This window comes from Hydra vulgaris, chromosome 15 (genome assembly GCF_038396675.1).
Source record: "Hydra vulgaris chromosome 15, alternate assembly HydraT2T_AEP".
Taxonomy (NCBI): Eukaryota; Metazoa; Cnidaria; class Hydrozoa; order Anthoathecata; family Hydridae; genus Hydra; species Hydra vulgaris.
Genome location: NC_088934.1, coordinates 56,975,893 through 56,995,526, shown reverse-complemented (window position 1 = coordinate 56,995,526; position 19,634 = coordinate 56,975,893). Strand labels below are relative to the sequence as shown.

The 19,634-nt window shown below is 25.8% G+C and overlaps 1 protein-coding gene across 1 annotated transcript; it reads right to left on the bottom strand.

The window, feature by feature from the left end:
- Nucleotides 1-2,379: 2,379 nt before the first annotated feature.
- On the bottom strand, nucleotides 2,380-16,078 carry LOC136092111 (uncharacterized). The gene is made up of 3 exons (XM_065819830.1): nucleotides 16,054-16,078; nucleotides 15,039-15,183; nucleotides 2,380-3,403 (listed from the first exon to the last, which is right to left on the bottom strand). The coding sequence occupies exons 1-3, from the start codon at nucleotides 16,076-16,078 to the stop codon at nucleotides 2,380-2,382; spliced, it is 1,194 nt and encodes a 397-aa protein (XP_065675902.1).
- Between the last annotated feature and the right edge of the window lie 3,556 nt (nucleotides 16,079-19,634).

Genomic DNA, 19,634 nt, shown 5'->3' with positions numbered 1-19,634 from the left:
AGCAGCATATTCAATTGGAGAAAACGTATTATTTTTCGACATAGTTTAAAAATGCAATTTCTTAAAGTAAATTTAAATATATTTTTGAGAATAACGGTATTAGATAATATATAGCGGGAAACCATTACTTTGAGGTGTCAGTTAAGACATTCCTTAAATTTTGTTGTGTTGAGAAATTGCATGAACATAATATAAATTAAGACAAATAAATCAACTTAAAGACATTCATTAAAATTTATTATTTTTAAGAAATTTAAAATACGTAATATAATTTGTGACAATTAGGTAATAAAAATGTTTTGTTTGTACCTAGTATTGCCCCACATTTTCTTTTATTGAATTAAATAAAAATTGGTTTGTTAGTAGAACAACTCCGCCAAAAACAGCTGATATTTTATACCGAATACATAATTAGTTATTAGCATTTTAATAATAATTTAAAAAAAAAAAAAAAATTGAGAGTTGAACAAAATATATATTCAATTACACAATATAGAAATAATAAAAAACATTAATTGCGTAACAAATTGTTACGCAATTAATGTTTTTTATTATTTCTATATTGTGTAATTGTTACTAACAATTACAATCATATTGTCGTCACTGTAAAAACTGCGTTTTATGAGTGTAGAACAAAATAAATTAGGTATTATTACCTCAAAAAATGATTGCTGGTATTATATAAAAGAAATCTGAAAAAGCTTCTGCATACAACACCTTTCAAAAATATGGCAACATTTTTTTTCAAATAGGCTATGATTCATTTTAATTAGAAATTGAAAAAATCCAAATATAAACCACTTTTCATTGAAAGTTAAAACAAGTACTAAGTAATAAGGGGGGAGTAATTGGATACAGTTTTTTTACTATTACAAAACTCCAAGTGTATATCTCGCAAACTTGAGAAAAAAAAGTCTTCTCCAAAAACTTGAAAAACTCTAAAAATCAACTTTGAAAAAGATGCCATGGAGATCTAAATATTTAAAAAAAATTTGGTTAGAAATTTTAGAAGGTTAAAAAAGAACTTAAAGTTAAAAAAAGAACTTAAAGTTAAAAAAAGAACTTAAAGTTAAAAAAAGAAGAAATTTAAGATAAAGTTAAAATATAAAATAACAAATAAAAAATTACAAATCTGTACATATTCGTATACATATTAAAGACAATAAACAAAAAAAAAAAAAATTAATTCGCTTCATATGCATATACATATTCAATACAATATTAAAATTAAATAAAGTACATAAAAAATTAAAAATACAAAATTATTTCGATTTTTTTTTAAAAAAATGAGAGAATGTACGTAATGTTTAAATTTAGTAAGTGTTTTTTCATAGTTCTTTTAAATGTAGCAATAGATTTTATTTTTTTCATATTTTCATCAAGAACCGAATTCCACAAGCGTGGTCCCCGGCATATAGTCGAGAAGTCAGATTTCTTGAGTGATGTTAGTGGGATGTAGTAATTACTCTTGAATGTCTTGTTTCATATTTATGATTAATTCGAGTGAAACTTTTAAAAAAATATTTTGGAATCATTTCATTTTGAAGTTTAAACATAAATAACAAGTTATGGTATATATTTAGTTTGTATACATTTAGAGCATTTATTTCCTTGAGTAACGGCTCGGCTCTTTCGTATCTACTTGCCCACAAAACTAATCTACTTGCTTGCTTTTGTTTTGTATAAATAATTTTTAGGAAAGATAAATGATTGTTTGCGCAGGCAATATTGCAATAATTAATATGACTATGTATAAATGAAAAGTATAAATTTTTTAAACATAATTTATTTAAAAGATGTTTTGTCTTGTACATAATCCCCAGGGTCTTTGAAACTACGTTCTCGACTAGCTTTATTTGGCTTTTCCAATTTAAATTCTCATCGAAAATTATTCCTAGTATTTTCATTGAAAAAACTCTTTTTATTTTAATATTGTTAATTGTTAGTTCAGGTAATTTGAGTGGAAGGTTCTCGGATTTAGATGACTTAGCAAACAAAATATATTTCGTTTTTTCAATATTTAATGAAAGTTTATTTGCTTCAAACCACTCATTAAGATATATTAATTCTGTGTTTACAATATAAAAAATATTTTTTAAATTTGAGTCAGAAAAGAAAACATTTGTGTCATCAGCAAAAATAATATAATTAAGTATTTTTGAAGACAAATAAATATCATTAATATAAATTAAAAACAGCAGGGGTCCAAGTATTGATCCTTGGGGAACTCCGCAATTTATTGATTCAAATGGGGAACATGTTAAGTTATATGGTACTCCTTGTTTACGATTTTGTAAAAAACATTGCAGCCACTTTAAATTGGAGTGAACTACTCCATAAATGTGTAGTTTATAAATTAGAATCTTGTGGTTGACAGTATCAAATGCTTTTGATAGTATCTAGTATTTTGGAAAAACAAGAAAGTATGGAAATTGGTCTGTAGTTAGATTTTATTGAGTCATCACCGCCTTTGTATATCGGAATTATTTTTGCTAATTTTAGTTGGTCAGGAAAAATGCCGGTTTTTAGGGAAAGGTTAAAAATTTTAAAAAGAGGTTTCTCTATAATATCTGAGACCGCTTTTACAACATCAGGGTTAACTTCATCCAGACCCGCACTTTTATTTGTTTTCAGCATACTAATTGCTAGTCGAAGTTCATCAATCAAAAGCTCAGACTCATCCATGAAGGAATCAGATTTTTTCAAAAAAGATTTAAATGATTTTTTTCCCTCAGGAATTGCACCGGCAAGCTTTTTTCCTATATTTATAAAAAAGCTATTAAATGTTTCAGCAATTTCTTTATTAACAAAAGCATCTCCTCTTTTATCATCTCTTTGCAATCTTTTTGGAAGATTATCACTTTTCACAATTCCCACTCCTGTTATTTCTTTAATTACATTCCATGTTTTCCTTGCATTTCCGAATGTTTTATTAAGTAGCGAAGAGTAATAATTTTTTTTGGATTGCTTTTTTAACTTTTCAAAAGATTTTTTATATTTTTTGTATTTTGTTTCATTTTTGTAGTTCTTTTTTTTTAAAAATTTTTGGTAAAGTTTTTGTTTCCTTTTTGACGACTTAATGAGTCCTCTCGTCATCCACGGACTTAACAAATTTTTAGAATTAACAATTTTTTTTATTTTTGGAAAGGCCTTTTCGTATTGTCTTGTAAACATGCGAATAAAAAAATTGTAGCCATCATTAACGTCATTGCAATCAGTCAATAGTTCCCAGTTTACTTCATGTAAGAGATCACGAAACGTGGCGATTGATTCATTATTTATTTTCCTTATGTATACCGTTTTTGTTTTTATTTTATTCTCAAGGGTTGCAGAAATTATTATCAGAAAAACTGGAAAGTGATCAGTTAAATCTGTTTTAATAATACCACTTTGGATTTTAGTCCTTGTGTAATTATTAGTAATAGTATTATCAATAATAGATTTAGTATTTCAACTAAATCTTTATCAAATTCTTATTTTCATGTTGAAAGTTAATAAAAAAATAGCACCTATTTTATTTAACTCTTTTTTGGAAAAAATGTATCATCTATACCCAACACGATTTTCAGAAAACAATTATGTTCAACCTAAAACCTATTACTCTGTTACTAAGTTCTCAATTGCTAACAGAGGTCCTAAACTATGGTACATGCTATTAAATAATGAGTTAAAAACTATTTCTTCTATTAAACAATTTAAAAACAAACTTAAGCAAAAGCTTTTAATAAATGACAACGAACTAAAATTTTTCTGAAGCCTTTGATTAAGAGTAATCACGTTTGTCTATTTCTTTATAAATATGGTTTAAATATATATTCTATACACAGTTCAATTTGTACATTATGACGTTGTTTTTTATCTGATATAATAAACTTTACATATATAAAAGACACATTATGATACTAAAAATGTTTTTAAATAATGTTTTTTTTTTTTGTTTTTTTTTTTGTTTGTTTGTTGTTCGTGTATTATCTGTTATTTTATGATTTAAATTCAAAAGGTTGATAAATCTAAAACCAGTTAGGAAAAAAATAATTAATTAAAAAATCTTCGTATACTTTTGGATATATTACACTGTAATATAGCGTAAAATGTTTTTTAGTTTTTATTTATCGTTATTTTATTTTAACGCAACGTTTTGTTTAACGTTTATTTAACGAGCTACTTTGTTTTGTATTTTTATTATTGACATTTTTATTTAAAGGGGCTTGGTGATAAGACAGAACTTGTCTTCTTCTTGCCCCAGCCATGTATTTATATATTTGTATTGCATAAACTTGTAAACTTTTCTTATCGGCGAAATACATAATAATAATAATAATAATAATAATAATAATAATAATAATAATAATAGATGCAGTTGTTTTAGTCACACGTGTTGACTTATTAATCATGGGAAAAACGCTGTATTGCAAAAGTGTATTCATAAAATTCACGACTTGGTTATTAACTTTCTTATTCAATAAATTTAAATTCAAATCACCTAATAAGTAAACTTTTTTTTTAATAAGCTTTGGTAGCAAATAGTTTAAGTGGTTTTCAAATTGATTGTAATTACCGTTTGGCGGTCTATATATTGCAGTTATAAATGTATTTTTATTTGTTTTATTAATTAATTTTTAGTTACGCTAAAAAGTTAGTCGACTAAATTTAGTTAGACTAAAAAGTTAGTTGACTAAATTTAGTTAGACTAAAAAGTTAGTTGACTAAATTTAGTTAGACTAAAAAGTTAGTCGACTAATTTTAGTTAGACTAAAAAGTTAGTCGGGTAATTTTAGTCACGGTTTTTTTAGTTAAGTTAGTTACAATTTTTAGCTTTGGTCACAACACTAATTATTTAACAGCAAAAAAAAAAAAAAAAGTGTAAATATTGTTGGCATTCTTTATCGGCAAGACCTTCAGATGTAACTAGTCAAACATTTGAGGACTAAACTTCCACAAGTTTGTTCCCTAATAAAAGGTCAAATCTTTTTACAGAGTGTTAAAGTAATAGTCGATGGCATTTTGGAGTCTAAAATTTTTAAATTTAATCGAGAAACAAGAAGAAACATTTTGGCCCCCATTAATAATAATTCACGAATATCATTTTTCAATTGTTGAACATTGCCGTTTTAGAGAGTATAATAAAAATTGACAAACTCTCTTTAAAATGGTCGTCGTACAATTACAAATGATTGTTTGAAAAACTTCGAGGATGGAAAGTTATATGGTGTAACGAAAGGAAAAGTTATTTGGTGTAACGGAAAAGCTACAATATGTCGAATTAATTTTACAAGATAAAATATTTAAAAGAAATCCTACATTGCCCTTATCTGCCACTATATTGATAGTAATTGGAGACTAAAAAAGCATAAACTTAATTTTATTGACATTTATGCGTCTCATACTGCAATAGTACTATTTAAAACTTTACTTGAGAAGTTATCCAAATGGAACGTTGATAAAAAAAAACCATGTGTGCTGTTCTCGATAACTGTTCAACAAATGATTCAATGGTTAGAACTCTCAAATGGAAGTTGAATACTAAACTCGTCAGTGACGGTAATTTTATTCATATTAGATGTTCTGCGCATATTGTAAATTTGGTTCAAAAAGCATTAAATATCTAAGAGTAAAAGTGTGAGAAAGCGTGAGATATGTCAAATTGTCAACTTTAAAATGGCAACATTTTAATGAAGTTGTATCCCAAGTGCAAATTAGGGCTTCTGAACACTGTTTAACAGTAATAGTAAAACAGCTGTTTTTTTACGAAAAAACAAAAACAGCAAACAACTGTTTTTTCATTCAAACCTGGAAATGTTCGAATTTTTTTATTCGAACACTTTTCAGATAAAAGTTTAATTATTTATATTTTAAAAATTTCTTTATAAACAATATAACAACACGCTTGTTAAAGCAATTTGAATGGTAATTTAATTTGATTTTTTTTTCAATAATAATTTAATAAATAGTTTAAAATATAGGATAATAAGTAACTTTAATAAATAAGTTTAGTTCAGTAGTTATCATTTTTTATAAAAAAAATAAGCACATAGGCAAGCTCTAGGGAGTTTCCTATTTTAATAGTTCTTTTTTACTAATCTAGTACTAAAAGTTTCTTAAAGGTTTCTTAAAAGTTTCTTTAGAGTTACTAATAGGGCTTCTACCACCAGTTTCTTATTTACATTGACTTAAAAATAAATGCATAGTTACTAGTTATCAATTAGTTTTTAACGGTGGGTAAAATGGCTACTTAATATCCTTACTTTCTATTCGTATTAGTAGCAGTCTGGATATACGCTGCAAAACGGAAAAATCTAATTACAAAAGAGTTGGAAGGACAGTGTCAGCGTGGTAACAAAACAATAAAATGCTCAGGAGATTCTATAACTACCTTTAAAAATTACTTAAAAAGTCACGGACTTTGTTTATATAAGGCAACAGAATCAATGGGGTTTTGGTACATACATTGATAATAAAAAAAGTACATAGATTGGTAATAAATAAGGTCTTTTGATTGTTGGCCAGTGAGTCCCAATTATTGACAAGAATCCTTCATCATTAGGTGTGAATGCCATATTAGAAAGCCAACATCGGAAAAACTCGCATTATCTTGGATTTTACCATTCTAAGGCTTTTAGTTTGCGAACCACGCTTGATTTAAACGTGACTCAAATTTTCAAAGAAGAACAAAAATGGTTATTAAAAAAAAGTGGTCAGATAAATAAGTACAACTACAACTTAAGAAGTATATTAACGTGGCGTATTTAACGTGGTGCATTTAACGTGGTGCGTTCAACGTGGTGCATTCAACGTGGTGCATTCAACGTGGTGCATTCAACGTTGTGCAGATTTGCAAATAAAATACCTAATAGATTTTTTCGGATTTTTGAGTACGAGTAACACTGGAAAAGCATCTCGCATGAGGTATCTTTTCATAAAGCATACTAAGCAGGGTCTTCTCAAACTAATATTAAAATAAAAAAGTAAACCACAAAAGTCTTCAAACACTCTAACGCACAAAAATTTTCTTTATATTTCTATAGAGTCAGTAGACATACTTTACTGTCTTGCTCTTTAGAAAACTTCCAAGGTCTTCTGTTTTAGGTGAGTGGTTGCGCAGGTATAAATGTAAGCTTTAAAGGCCTTCAAAGACCCTTACGCATATAGATACCCCTCCCTACATATTATGATGGAGTTTCTAATAGTTTAATGCTTTAGTATTTCAATATTTTCATTATTTACACCCTCCATTCAATATAATGACTGAGAAAAACTACTCTAATTACCATACAATTTTTTGTGGCCATGATGATACTTGCATTTAATAGACCAATACCAACTTTTTAATGCTGTTTTGTCACAAGACTATTAGGATTTCCTACAACATCTTTAAGCAAAAAATGCACATTTTTTTTATATAACTGATAGGGTCAGATCCGTTTATTAAACTGGTTTTTGTTCCGGGTTAACTGATACCCAACCCATACCCGACCCATTACCAGCCCTAGACATGTTGTATGTCTTAAACACAAGAAGAAATTAAAAATCTTTTTTTCTCGTAAACAAACTAATTTCTCTTTAATAAACTAAACTCTTCTTTTTACATAAATAAAAACTTTTTGCCTACATAAATACAAATAATAAATATTCTCTTCAGTGACGGATCCAGCATATTTTGCGGTTTGAGACAGCTAACTTCGTGGCATGAAGCAAACTCCAAACATTTGTATGCTTATATTTATATTAAATAACGATGCTTTGCAAAAAATTGCAACGATTGAAGCCCCAAAATAATTTTTCTATTATTCTTAACTTGACTTATATTCATCAATAAATTTTAAGTTTCATAGTATTATCTCTCAGCGTTCAAAAATTATGATCATATTTTTTTGTAACCCCCTCAAATTAGGGGGGGGGGTTAAACTTTATATGTTCATAATAATGAACACTGAGAGATGATACTTAGAAACTTAAATAAATTTAATATTATAAAACAAAAACTATTTTACCAACTTGTAGCCCTCGCGTTAGGGTGAGGCGGGATAAAATTCTGGGCTTATTTGTTATCATCCTCCAAATTCTTATTTGTTACCATTCTCCTTTATAAAATGTTATAACTTTTCACAATAACATTAAAAGTGCTGTTTAAACAAGATTTAAATTCTTTATGCGCCTTCTTCAGTTTTTTAAAGCAAAATTTATGATTGGGTATCATTTACAACAAAAAGCCTAGCAACTAATGCGCTCAGGTGAGCACAGAAAATTTAGTTGTAAATTTTTATCTATATATATATGAGTGTAATTTAAAGTAGATCACATGTGTGGCCAAGTGCGACCTAGTGTTTTTCTGCTTGTATAAAGTGTTTTTCTGCTTATATAAAGGTAAGTGTTAAAAAAATGTTGCGCTTTAAAAGATTTTATTAAAAAACACTTCGAAAAAAAGCAAGCAAAAAAAAAAAAATTATATATCTTCTTCTTCTTGTTTCAATATATGATGTCAATGGACTAATATAAACCGTTAAAAAATTAAAATTTTGTAAAATTGTCTTGCTGGCCTCATATTTCATTTTTATATGATTTTTTTACAATTTTACCAATAATTAATAAGGTAAAATATTACCATTTTTGTAATAAAATTGATACAATAAGCTCAAGAATCACAGTAGGGAAAAAATTGTATCAATTTTTGAGTGCAAGGGGTCTCTAGATTGAATGATTGTATGTGTATTATGCTGACAAATTGAACAAGTTCGATCTGGTTTTTCAAGAAGTTGATGTACACAAATGTGGTGAAATAAATCTTGACACAGATTTAACTTTATAATAGTTTTTCGGGTCATAGTGTGTATATAACACAACGTTCTTTCAATTCAAATATTTTTACTGGTGCATACATGGTATACTAAAGTAGCATACATGGTATACTGCGGTAGCATACAGATCCTAAATTTGATAAACTTAACTTAGTTGAATTCATGTCCCAGAAGACTTTAGCAATTAGTATATTACTATTTTTTATTTACATTTTGTAATTACATACAATTACATACTATGAATTCTTAATTACATGTTGTATTTCTTAATTACATATTACAATTTTTTAAATACAACTTTCATGTTCTCAATTACATCTTGAAAAGGTGTAGAGACTTCATTTTGACGATTAAGTTTGGTTGTAATTAAATTATTACTGAGACTAAACTTTTTTTAATTAATTTTTTTCCAGTTAAATTATGTTAAATTTTGCCACTCATTTTGTTTTAAACTATAAATAATGATTTTAAGATATGATTATTAAAAAAAGGGGCGCATTTAAAAGTTTTTCACATTTGATTCACTTTTAGTTATAAACTTTTAGAAACAATGAAATTTACACACATGTTTCAAATAAAAATCTTAAACAAATTTGTTTACTTAAAAGTACTTTAGCCTCTGTTAGACGGTACGATATTTTTCGAGTCTTGCTATATTATTTTAAAGAAAAGATTAAACAAAATTTTTTTATTTTTTTCCCACCAGATTATTATAAACATAATTTAATTCCGAGACTAATTTCTTGTCATTTACAAAAACAGAGTTTTAAATTAGATAAAAAAAACCGCTGGTTAAGATTAGAATCAATTACTTTAGTAATTGATTCTAATCTTAATTACTTTAATAATTTTTCCTTTAAGTCAGTATTAATTCAAGTCAATACGTATAAAACATTAAAAACATCATTCTTTCCGAAAAGCTAGTTATGATCATGAGAATTAAAAATCCTTAAATCATTTTATTCTTATATTTTTATAATATAATTATTCATTTTTTAAATCCTAAGGGAAGAATTTTCATTGGTTCATTACTTATAACTAATTAGACATTAAAAACATTGGATAATTCTAATATATATGTATATATATAAAGATATATATATATATATATATATATATATATATATATATATATATATATATATATATATATATATATATATATATATATATATATATATATATATATATATATATAGATATATATATATATATATATATATATATATATATATATATAGATATATATATATATATATGTAAATTATGTTAGTGTATTTTACAAATAGAGTGCTCAATGTTCTTAAAGAACAGAGCAATAATAAACTAGTAAGTTAGATAAGTGTTTTTAACTAATTTATATATATATATATATATATATATATATATATATATATATATATATATATATATATATATATATATATATAGTATTGTATATATCACACACAGAAACTAAATTAGCATTATTTGGTTGCACTAGTTTTGTCCGATACTGTTTATATATTTATGTATATATATATATATATATATATATATATATATACATATATATGTATATATATATATATATATATATATATATATATATATATATATATATATATATATATATATATATATATATATATATATATATATATATATATATATATATATATATTAGTAGAAAATCACTTAACTAAATTTTTTTCCATTTGACACTGTGTTTCATCAATAAAGATTCATCAGAAATCTGATGAATCTTTGTTGGATTTCTGATGAATCTTTGTTGATAAACACAGTGTCAAATGGAAAAAAATTTAGTTAAGTGATTTTCTACTAATATAAAATTGCTCTGTTCTTTTAAGAACATTGAGCACTCTATTGTATAGAATACTTTTTAAAGTTGTTTATATATATATATATATATATATATATATATATATATATATATATATATATATATATATATATATATATATATATATATATATATATATATATATATATATATATATACACACACATATCTACTTTTACTTTTAAAAATTATGTTTTTAAAAAAAATTTTGTGTTTAAATTTATATCTTTATCGATTACGCTTTAGGTTTTTTGATTTTTCATACGGTACTTTATGTATGGGCAAAAGTTGTTTTTAAAAATTGAAATAGATTTGCAACACATGCGCTTTGAGATGATAAATTCATTTGTCGATTAAATTATAATCGGTATACTAGTATATTTATTTACTTTTATATATGTTTTAGTTCTTGAACGTAAATATAGTAAGGGTATATATAGGTATGGATGAAAGAAATATTATATGTAAATATAACACATTTATATATAGGTATGGATGAAAGAAATATTATATACAGCTCTAAAAAAAGCACTATCGTCCTTTCTGGTGGTTTACAAGGGTCTAACTGGCCTCGTTTTCTCGCTGGCACCACCAGTGTGAATAGAGTTTTGCTTCGTTGTCCGAACGCATTTCTCAATTAACACAAAAAAGTTAATTGATAAGATTGATTTTATTTTATTCATAAATTTAGACGCACAGTCAAAAAAGTCATATCTTGTTAATTGATAGTAAATTAGTAGTTTTTTTCCCATATTTCTCATTAATAGGCCTAAATTAATTGCTTTTGTCAAAAAATCTTATATAAATATGGCTTACCTGGAATTAGTTAATCATTATTTAATAAATAAACAAAAGTTAATGTGCAAAAGACGTATCACTCAAGGTGAAAGATGGCAAATTATTGCTCACATCAAAGAAGGAAGCAAAAGTAATAGAGAAATCGCCAGGTTAATTGGAGCTTCTGAGAAATGCGTTCGAACAACGAAACAAAACTTTCTTCACACTGGTGGTGCAAGTGAGAAAACGAGGCCAGGTAGACCCTTGTCAACCACTAGAAAGGACGATAGTGCCCTTTTTAGAATTGTCAGAGCTAATTCAAGAATTAGTTACAAAGAATTGACCACAGAATTCAATACAACGCAAAATACATCTATTTCTTAAAGCACAGTCCGCCGAATTCTTATCAAATACAAAATTGGAGTCTACTCTACTTTGAAGAAACCGCTCTTGCGTCCATATGATAAACAAAGGAGACTAAAATGGTGTCGTGAAAGAATGTATTGATAATAGAACAATGGAAAAACATTATGTAAAGTGATGAGAGTAACTTTGAGCTTATCAATCGAAAATCTAACATAACAGTCAAAAGAATGGCTCACGAAAAGTATTACGCCAGGTACATTAGACCGACTGTACAAAATGGAGGTGGCTCGATAGGAATCTGGTCATGCTTCAATTACAAAGGTGTTGGTATGTGTCAAACATACACCGGAAGAATCAACTCTATAATATACGTAGAAGTACTGGAAATCAACTTAATTCCATCAATTGACCTGCTTATGCTCAATGATAAACCATGGAAACTTCACCTGATTTGAACCCGATTGAAAACATTTGGGCTTGGATTGACCGTGAATTGGCAAAGGTTCATATTTCCACACTTGGCCAGCTGAAGGACGTCCTAAAGGAGACCTGGTATAGGATCCCAGAAGCGATGTGCAAAAATCTTGTTGAAAAAATCTTGTTTAATTTATTTTGTCTTATTTTTTTAATACCATGTAATTTAATATATTAGAATAGGATACTAATATATTATTATATATAATTTTAGGATATTAATATATAGAATAGGAATAAAGGTAATACCATGTAATTTAATTACATGTAGTTGTACCTAATTATTACTTAGTATTTATACTTTTTTTGTAAATTTTTTAAATTTTGTATTCTGTGTCCCACTAACATCACTCAAAAAATCTGACTTCTCGACTATATGCCGGGGACCACGCTTGTGGAATTCGGTTCTTGACGAAAATATGAAAAAAATAAAATCTATTGCTACATTTAAAAGAACTATAAAAAAACACTTACTAAATTTAAACATTACGTACATTCTCTCATTTTTTTAAAAAAAAATCGAAATAATTTTGTATTTTTAATTTTTTATGTACTTTATTTAATTTTAATATTGTATTGAATATGTATATGTATATGAAGCGAATTAAATTTTTTTTTTTTTTTTTTTTGTTTATTGTCTTTAATATGTATACGAAAATGTACAGATTTGTAATTTTTTATTTGTTATTTTATATTTTAACTTTATCTTAAATTTCTTCTTTTTTTAACTTTAAGTTCTTTTTTTAACTTTAAGTTCTTTTTTTAACTTTAAGTTCTTTTTTAACCTTCTAAAATTTCTAGCCAATTTTTTTTTTTTTTAAACTTATTAATTTCACTCTTTTATGTAATATTGTAAGATGTAAAATTTAATTGTATTTTTTTTTGTATTTCACAAAGGGGCTTGATGATAAGTCATTTTGACTTCTACTTGCCCCAGTCAGCTTGTAATTATATATATTTGTTTAAATTTATAGATAACATTGTAAAATGTGTAAAATGACGAAAAATAAAAAAAAATAAATGTGTGTATTTATCTAATAAATAGAAGAAAAAACTAAACCGAAATCTTTTTTCGTTATTGCTTTATCGTTAAAAAACTAAAAATTTCTATTTCTCAAATATAAGTGCGTCTAAATTTATGAAAACCACTGTATATATATATATATATATATATATATATATATATATATATATATATATATATATATATATTATATATATATATATATATATATATATATATATATATATATATATATACATATATATATATACATATATATATATATATATACATATATATATATACATATATATATATATACATATATATATATAATTATATATATATATATATATATATATATATATATATATATATATATATATATATATATATTTATATACATATATATATAGGTATGAAACTTAAAGTTCCATAATAAAAGTTTTTTCTTTATCGTTTTTAATTATAGTTATATATATATATATATATATATATATATATATATATATATATATATATATATATATATATATATATATATATATATATACATATATATATATATATATATATTACGTTAAATAAAATTTATATTAGGCGATATATATTTTTTGGTTTTGTTTTTATGAATATGTATATACAAATACATTCTTATAAGATTAATTAAGTCCTACAAAAAAATTTAATAACCAATTTATGTACGTTTTAGTTTTTAATTATCTTATGCTGTGTGCAATAAGGTAATAACACAACTGCATGATAGGCAGCATAGTTTCTGTTTAATATAACTTAGTTTTATAAAAAAAAAATTTTTTAAATAGATACTTGTAATGCACATCTGCTGCATGAACTATTAGCTGAGCTCCGTGAGAACACACAACTCGGAGGTTCCTTCTGGAGTTTGTCAAACTTTCTTTTTTTTTTCTTAGTTATTTTTATTTTTTATCATTTTATTTATTTTTTTAATTTCCCTATGCGAACAAGCCACCCGGTTTGCTTTTTTCTGTTCTTGTCATTATTAAGTTAAACAATGTAAAAAATAACTCTTAATTCTATTAATAATTATTGATGAGTTCGAAGAGTTCTTTTTATAACTTTATTTCAAATCAGCTCTTATATATAATTTTGTTTTGTTTTGTTTTTTGTACACCTTAAGGTTTTTATTGTCTTTTATTAAATTGTGTCATATTTTTTTTATTTTTTTTTGTTTTTTGGCTTTAATTAAATAAAAATATATTTCAATTAATTTTTAACGGAATAATAAAATATTTATCTTATAAAACTACTGCTTTATAATGTAAAAATACGATGTAAACTACGGGGCTTAGTAATGGGGCTATTTTTGTCTTCTTTTTGCCCCGACCATGTAGCTATTTATTTATTGGTATTGGTACATTTTGGTATTGTAGCATTTTTTAAACGGCGAAATTTATACATAATAAAAAAAACGAAAAACTCCTGATAACTCGTAACCTTTAGGTGTCCGAGTAAATACTGGAAGTTCAATTTTTAAAGGTTTAAGTTATGAGTTTAATGTATATATATTGTATTATAAAAATAAATGTTTTCATTTATATTTGAATAAGACAAGTTTAGTCAACTGCTTCCTAAATTTTTTTCCAGTCAATTTGTTAGTTACTACTTTGCGTAGGTGATGAAAGTGTATTTTTGAGTAATTTTCTGAAATAACTTTAATCAGTGATAAGAAATGATTATCAGTTATAGCCGAATCAAACATATGATGAGTTCAGTGAATACTTTTGATAAATCAACTTACCTCAAAACAGCACTTGCAATTGCACTTTTCATTCCTATTTCATTAGGCAGGTTACTATCTGTTGATACAAGAAACCTTTTGAAACATCTTTCAGTTTCTTCGCATACTAAAAACAACACTTTTGCTTGGTTTAACCAAACCTCTTCTATAGATTTTATTTTTAATAAAATATAATAAATTTCACCCACCTGTGAAATGAAAACTTTTCTTTTGAATTGTGATCACTTTTTTTTTGATCCAGTACTATTTTTGCATCCAAAGATGCTGCATAATGATTATATAAAATAAACACATGAATATTTAATAGTGCTGTAATACACACCGATCTCATACACCGATGTTAAATTTTGAGATCAGTGGTTGTAATATAACTGTGTAAAAGTAATTTTTTATTGTAATATTGACTAAATAATCTAATAAAAAATGCGTTATTTAAAAATATACTTTTAGATAGTATGTATTCATGTAACATACATATGTTACATCTTTAAATACTATGCATGTGTTAAACTGTCAATAATTATCCTTCAAACTTTGAGGAATAATTATTCACAGTTGAATTTGACAATAACTTTAAATATAAGTCATTGAGAGATTATTTTTTACTTTGGAATATTCCACAAGTTAATGAGTCTAGAAATTAATGTGAAAAGAATGACTTTTGAAATCCGTTAAAGAACCTCTGAGTTGTGTGTACTCACAGTCCGCAGCTTATAGTTCATATAGCATTTGTACAATATCGTTTCTTCCTATAAAACTTATCATTGTAAAATTCTTTAAAGATTGAAAGTAGACAACGTTGCTGCTTACCATACAGTTGTGTTAATTACCTTCTAGCACACATCATTGGGTAATTAAGAACTAAGAGGTACATAAATTATATATTGCATTTAAAAAGTGTATACTAGCTGAACATTTTAATGATTAGGAATCAAATAAACTTATTTCGCTATCTTATTTTCCTTAAAAATAGTTTACTCTTCTTATTTGGTCAGAATTTTTGTACGATTCAAACCGCTAACAGTTATAACCGGCGACATTTTGATAAGCCAATAATTGGCTTTAAATATTTTTAAGAAAAACAATAGAATACGCTATCCAGTTATTATTTTGAGATCAGTGAGATACACCTAAAACCGGGGCCCAATCCTAATAAACTTTTACAATATTGTAAACTTTAGAAACTATGGTTACTAAGCATATTTTTTTATGGTTGTCTTTAGTTTCTATTGTCTGCTTTAGTTCATAATGTTTTTGTGTATTTTTTGTAAATGGTTTACTATGTTAGACTTTGTTTTTCAATTCATGTAAAAAAATATGATTATAATATATATCCTGCCGAACCGCGCCAAAAGTAATTGTAAAGAAAAAAGGGAGTGAAAACTTCTGCGCGTGTCACTGTGGTTTTAAAAAAATTCAGAAAGAGGCTAAATGGCAGCTGCGTTTGCAAATACAGCGAAAAAAACTTCCAACGCAAAATTTTACGCGACAAGCAAAACTGTCGCGAAAAATTTCGCATGTAAAGTGTGTCAAAGGCATAAAATAAACTCGTAAAAAAAAGCCGATAATTTTAAACAAATCCGATTGGTTGTTAGTGGCAAATCGAACAACTTTTTATTTATTAGTTTTTAATTTATGCAAACAAAGATTTTCGTAAATAATGACAAAATATTTCCAACAACCGAAGCGTCTGTTAAAACAGTTTTGCCGGAGATATATCAATATAATTATAAAGATATCATGAAGTGTTTGTTTGACATAATTTGTAAACCTAATTACAATTTAAAACATTTGTGTTGGTATAATTTAAAAAAATATGATACTTTTAAAAGCAATTGAAATGAATTATGTAATATATGTTTCATTTTGCGCTGTGTTAACAACAAAAAGTATTTATCTTAATACATTACCGATAGGCCTGTAAATCGAGCCGAACGAGCCAAGCTTGCCAGGGCTCGGCTTGGCTCGTTTACATATTAAGAGTGTTCAGGCTCGGCTCGAGCTCGTTTCGAACATAAGATTCTTTGTTCGAGCTCGGCTCGTTAAGGATTAGTATTGTTTGGGCTCGGCTCGTTTTACATTTTGCTCGAGCTCGACTGGTTTAAAACTCGAAATAATTATTGTAACCTGTTAGTTTAAAGCTCGTTTAGTAAGAAAAAATTGTTCGTTAAATGCTCGTCTGTAAATAATGCAAGTCCAAAACATACAACATAAACAATTTTACACTAACACTATATTTTTATTATATACTAATATATATAATATCACAATTTTATTTATTACATATATATTATTATAATATAAATATATATATATATATATATATATATATATATATATATATATATATATATATATATATATATATATATATATATATATATATATATGTACATATATATATATTCGAGCTTTAGTCGAGCCTATATGAACGAGCCTATAATGTTCAAGCTCGGCTCGTTTAATAAACGAGCCTAATTTTTTGTTCAAGCCCGGCTCGTTTACCATTCGAGCCGAACATGAACAAACTCTTGTCGAGCCGATCACCGAGCCGTTCACGAACACGAGATATATATATACATACATATATATATATATATATATATATATATATATATATATATTATATATATATATATATATATATATATATATATATATATATATATATGTATATATATATATATATATATATATATATATTTATATATATATATATATATATATATATATATATATATATATATATATATATATATATATATATATATGTATGTACATATATATATATATATGTACATATATATATATATATATATATATATATATATATATATATATATATATATATATATATATATATATATATATATATATATATATATATGTACATATATATATATATATATATATTCGAGCTTTAATCGAGCCTATATGAACGAGCCTATAATGTTCAAGCTCGGCTCGTTTAATAAACGAGCCTAATTTTTTGTTCAAGCCCGGCTCGTTTACCATTCGAGCCGAACATGAACAAACTCTTGTCGAGCCGATCACCGAGCCGTTCACGAACACGAGCCAGGATTTACAGCTCTAATTACCGAAGCCATAATACCTATTTGTATCGACTTCAAAGATATAATTGTTTTTATAACAATAACTTAAAAGTAACTTATGTTACTTTAAAGTTATTGTTATAAAAATAAAAGAAACCAAATGTCAACTACTGATATAAAAACAAAACGAGTTTGAAAATGAAAGTAATTTGTTTATAAAGTTTACCGCCTCTGTTTTTTAATTGTTTTCTGAATCGATTAAATTATTTTTTCAAGATGGCTGAATACGTCCCGAGTATTTCAAAAAATGATACAAAATACCGAAAACAGTTTTTTGAATGGGGCTAAAAGTTATGATTATCTATGCAAAAACGACTTTTGTAGAAAAATTAACACTACCATAATTTATCTGAGGTGTGGTATTAAAAATAATAACTTTTCATAAAAAAATTGTTTTTCATGAATAATTTTCCCAAATAATGTCTAATTATAAATGTCAAGTTATATTCATTGATAACAAACGCCAATACGTGCTTTTATGAAAAAATCAAATCCATAGACTTATTTATAGCCAAGCACAAAGGTTCAGGGTTAGGGTTAGGGTTACTTTATGTTGAAAATTACATCTACACTTCATGTTGAAAATTACATCTTTTCTAAATAAAGCTAGGCCTGACGATTTGTTATAGTCGCATTACTTTTACCTGATTATAATAGTGGTTAAAATAATCTTTTCATACATACCAAATATGTCATACTTTTTTGATTAAAAAACTTACATATATTGTAATTTAAAAAACTTATATTTTTGTTTGGAAAAACGTGTACCATGCCTTTGTTACATTGAGGTGTAGACTAAAATAATTTTACGTTTATTACGTTTATTTCTACTCTACTCGGTGTAGTTAAGGCAATTTAAAAATTATTCGAATTCTTTTATTTGGAATTAGTGAGATTTTGCAAGCGTATTAAGTCCAAACAATAGCTTTAGGTGTCATAATTTTTTTTTGCTTCAATTTTTAATAATGTTTAAAGAAACTTTTCTCTTTTTTATATAGTTTTCAAAACTTTTTTGTTACCCCTAATTGTGAATCTAAAGAACACCATATTTGAGTTTTTAGATCCGCTCAACAGCGTTAACTTAAAATTTTTTTGAAAAAGTGCCTTAATCTACTATAGATCCTAGCTCTGATCTGTTATAATACATATTAATTAAATATAATTGTCAACACACAACATTTCTACCAATTTTCTCAAAAAGTATTAAAAGTATTCCGACCAAGAAAGAGCAATGTAAATCAGTTTTTTGATAACTTTGAAAAAGTTTTAAAAACTATTTGATTTCACTCCTGATAGAATTTATAATATCAATGAAACCAGCATTATGACAGTAGTACAAACACTCCATGCTATAGCATCATGTGGAACAAAACAAGTAAGACAGTGTGTGTCTGCTAAACGTGAACAACTAATTACTATGTGTGGTATAGAAAATGCCATAGAAAATTTCATTCTACCAGTCTTCATATTTCTAAGAGCATGG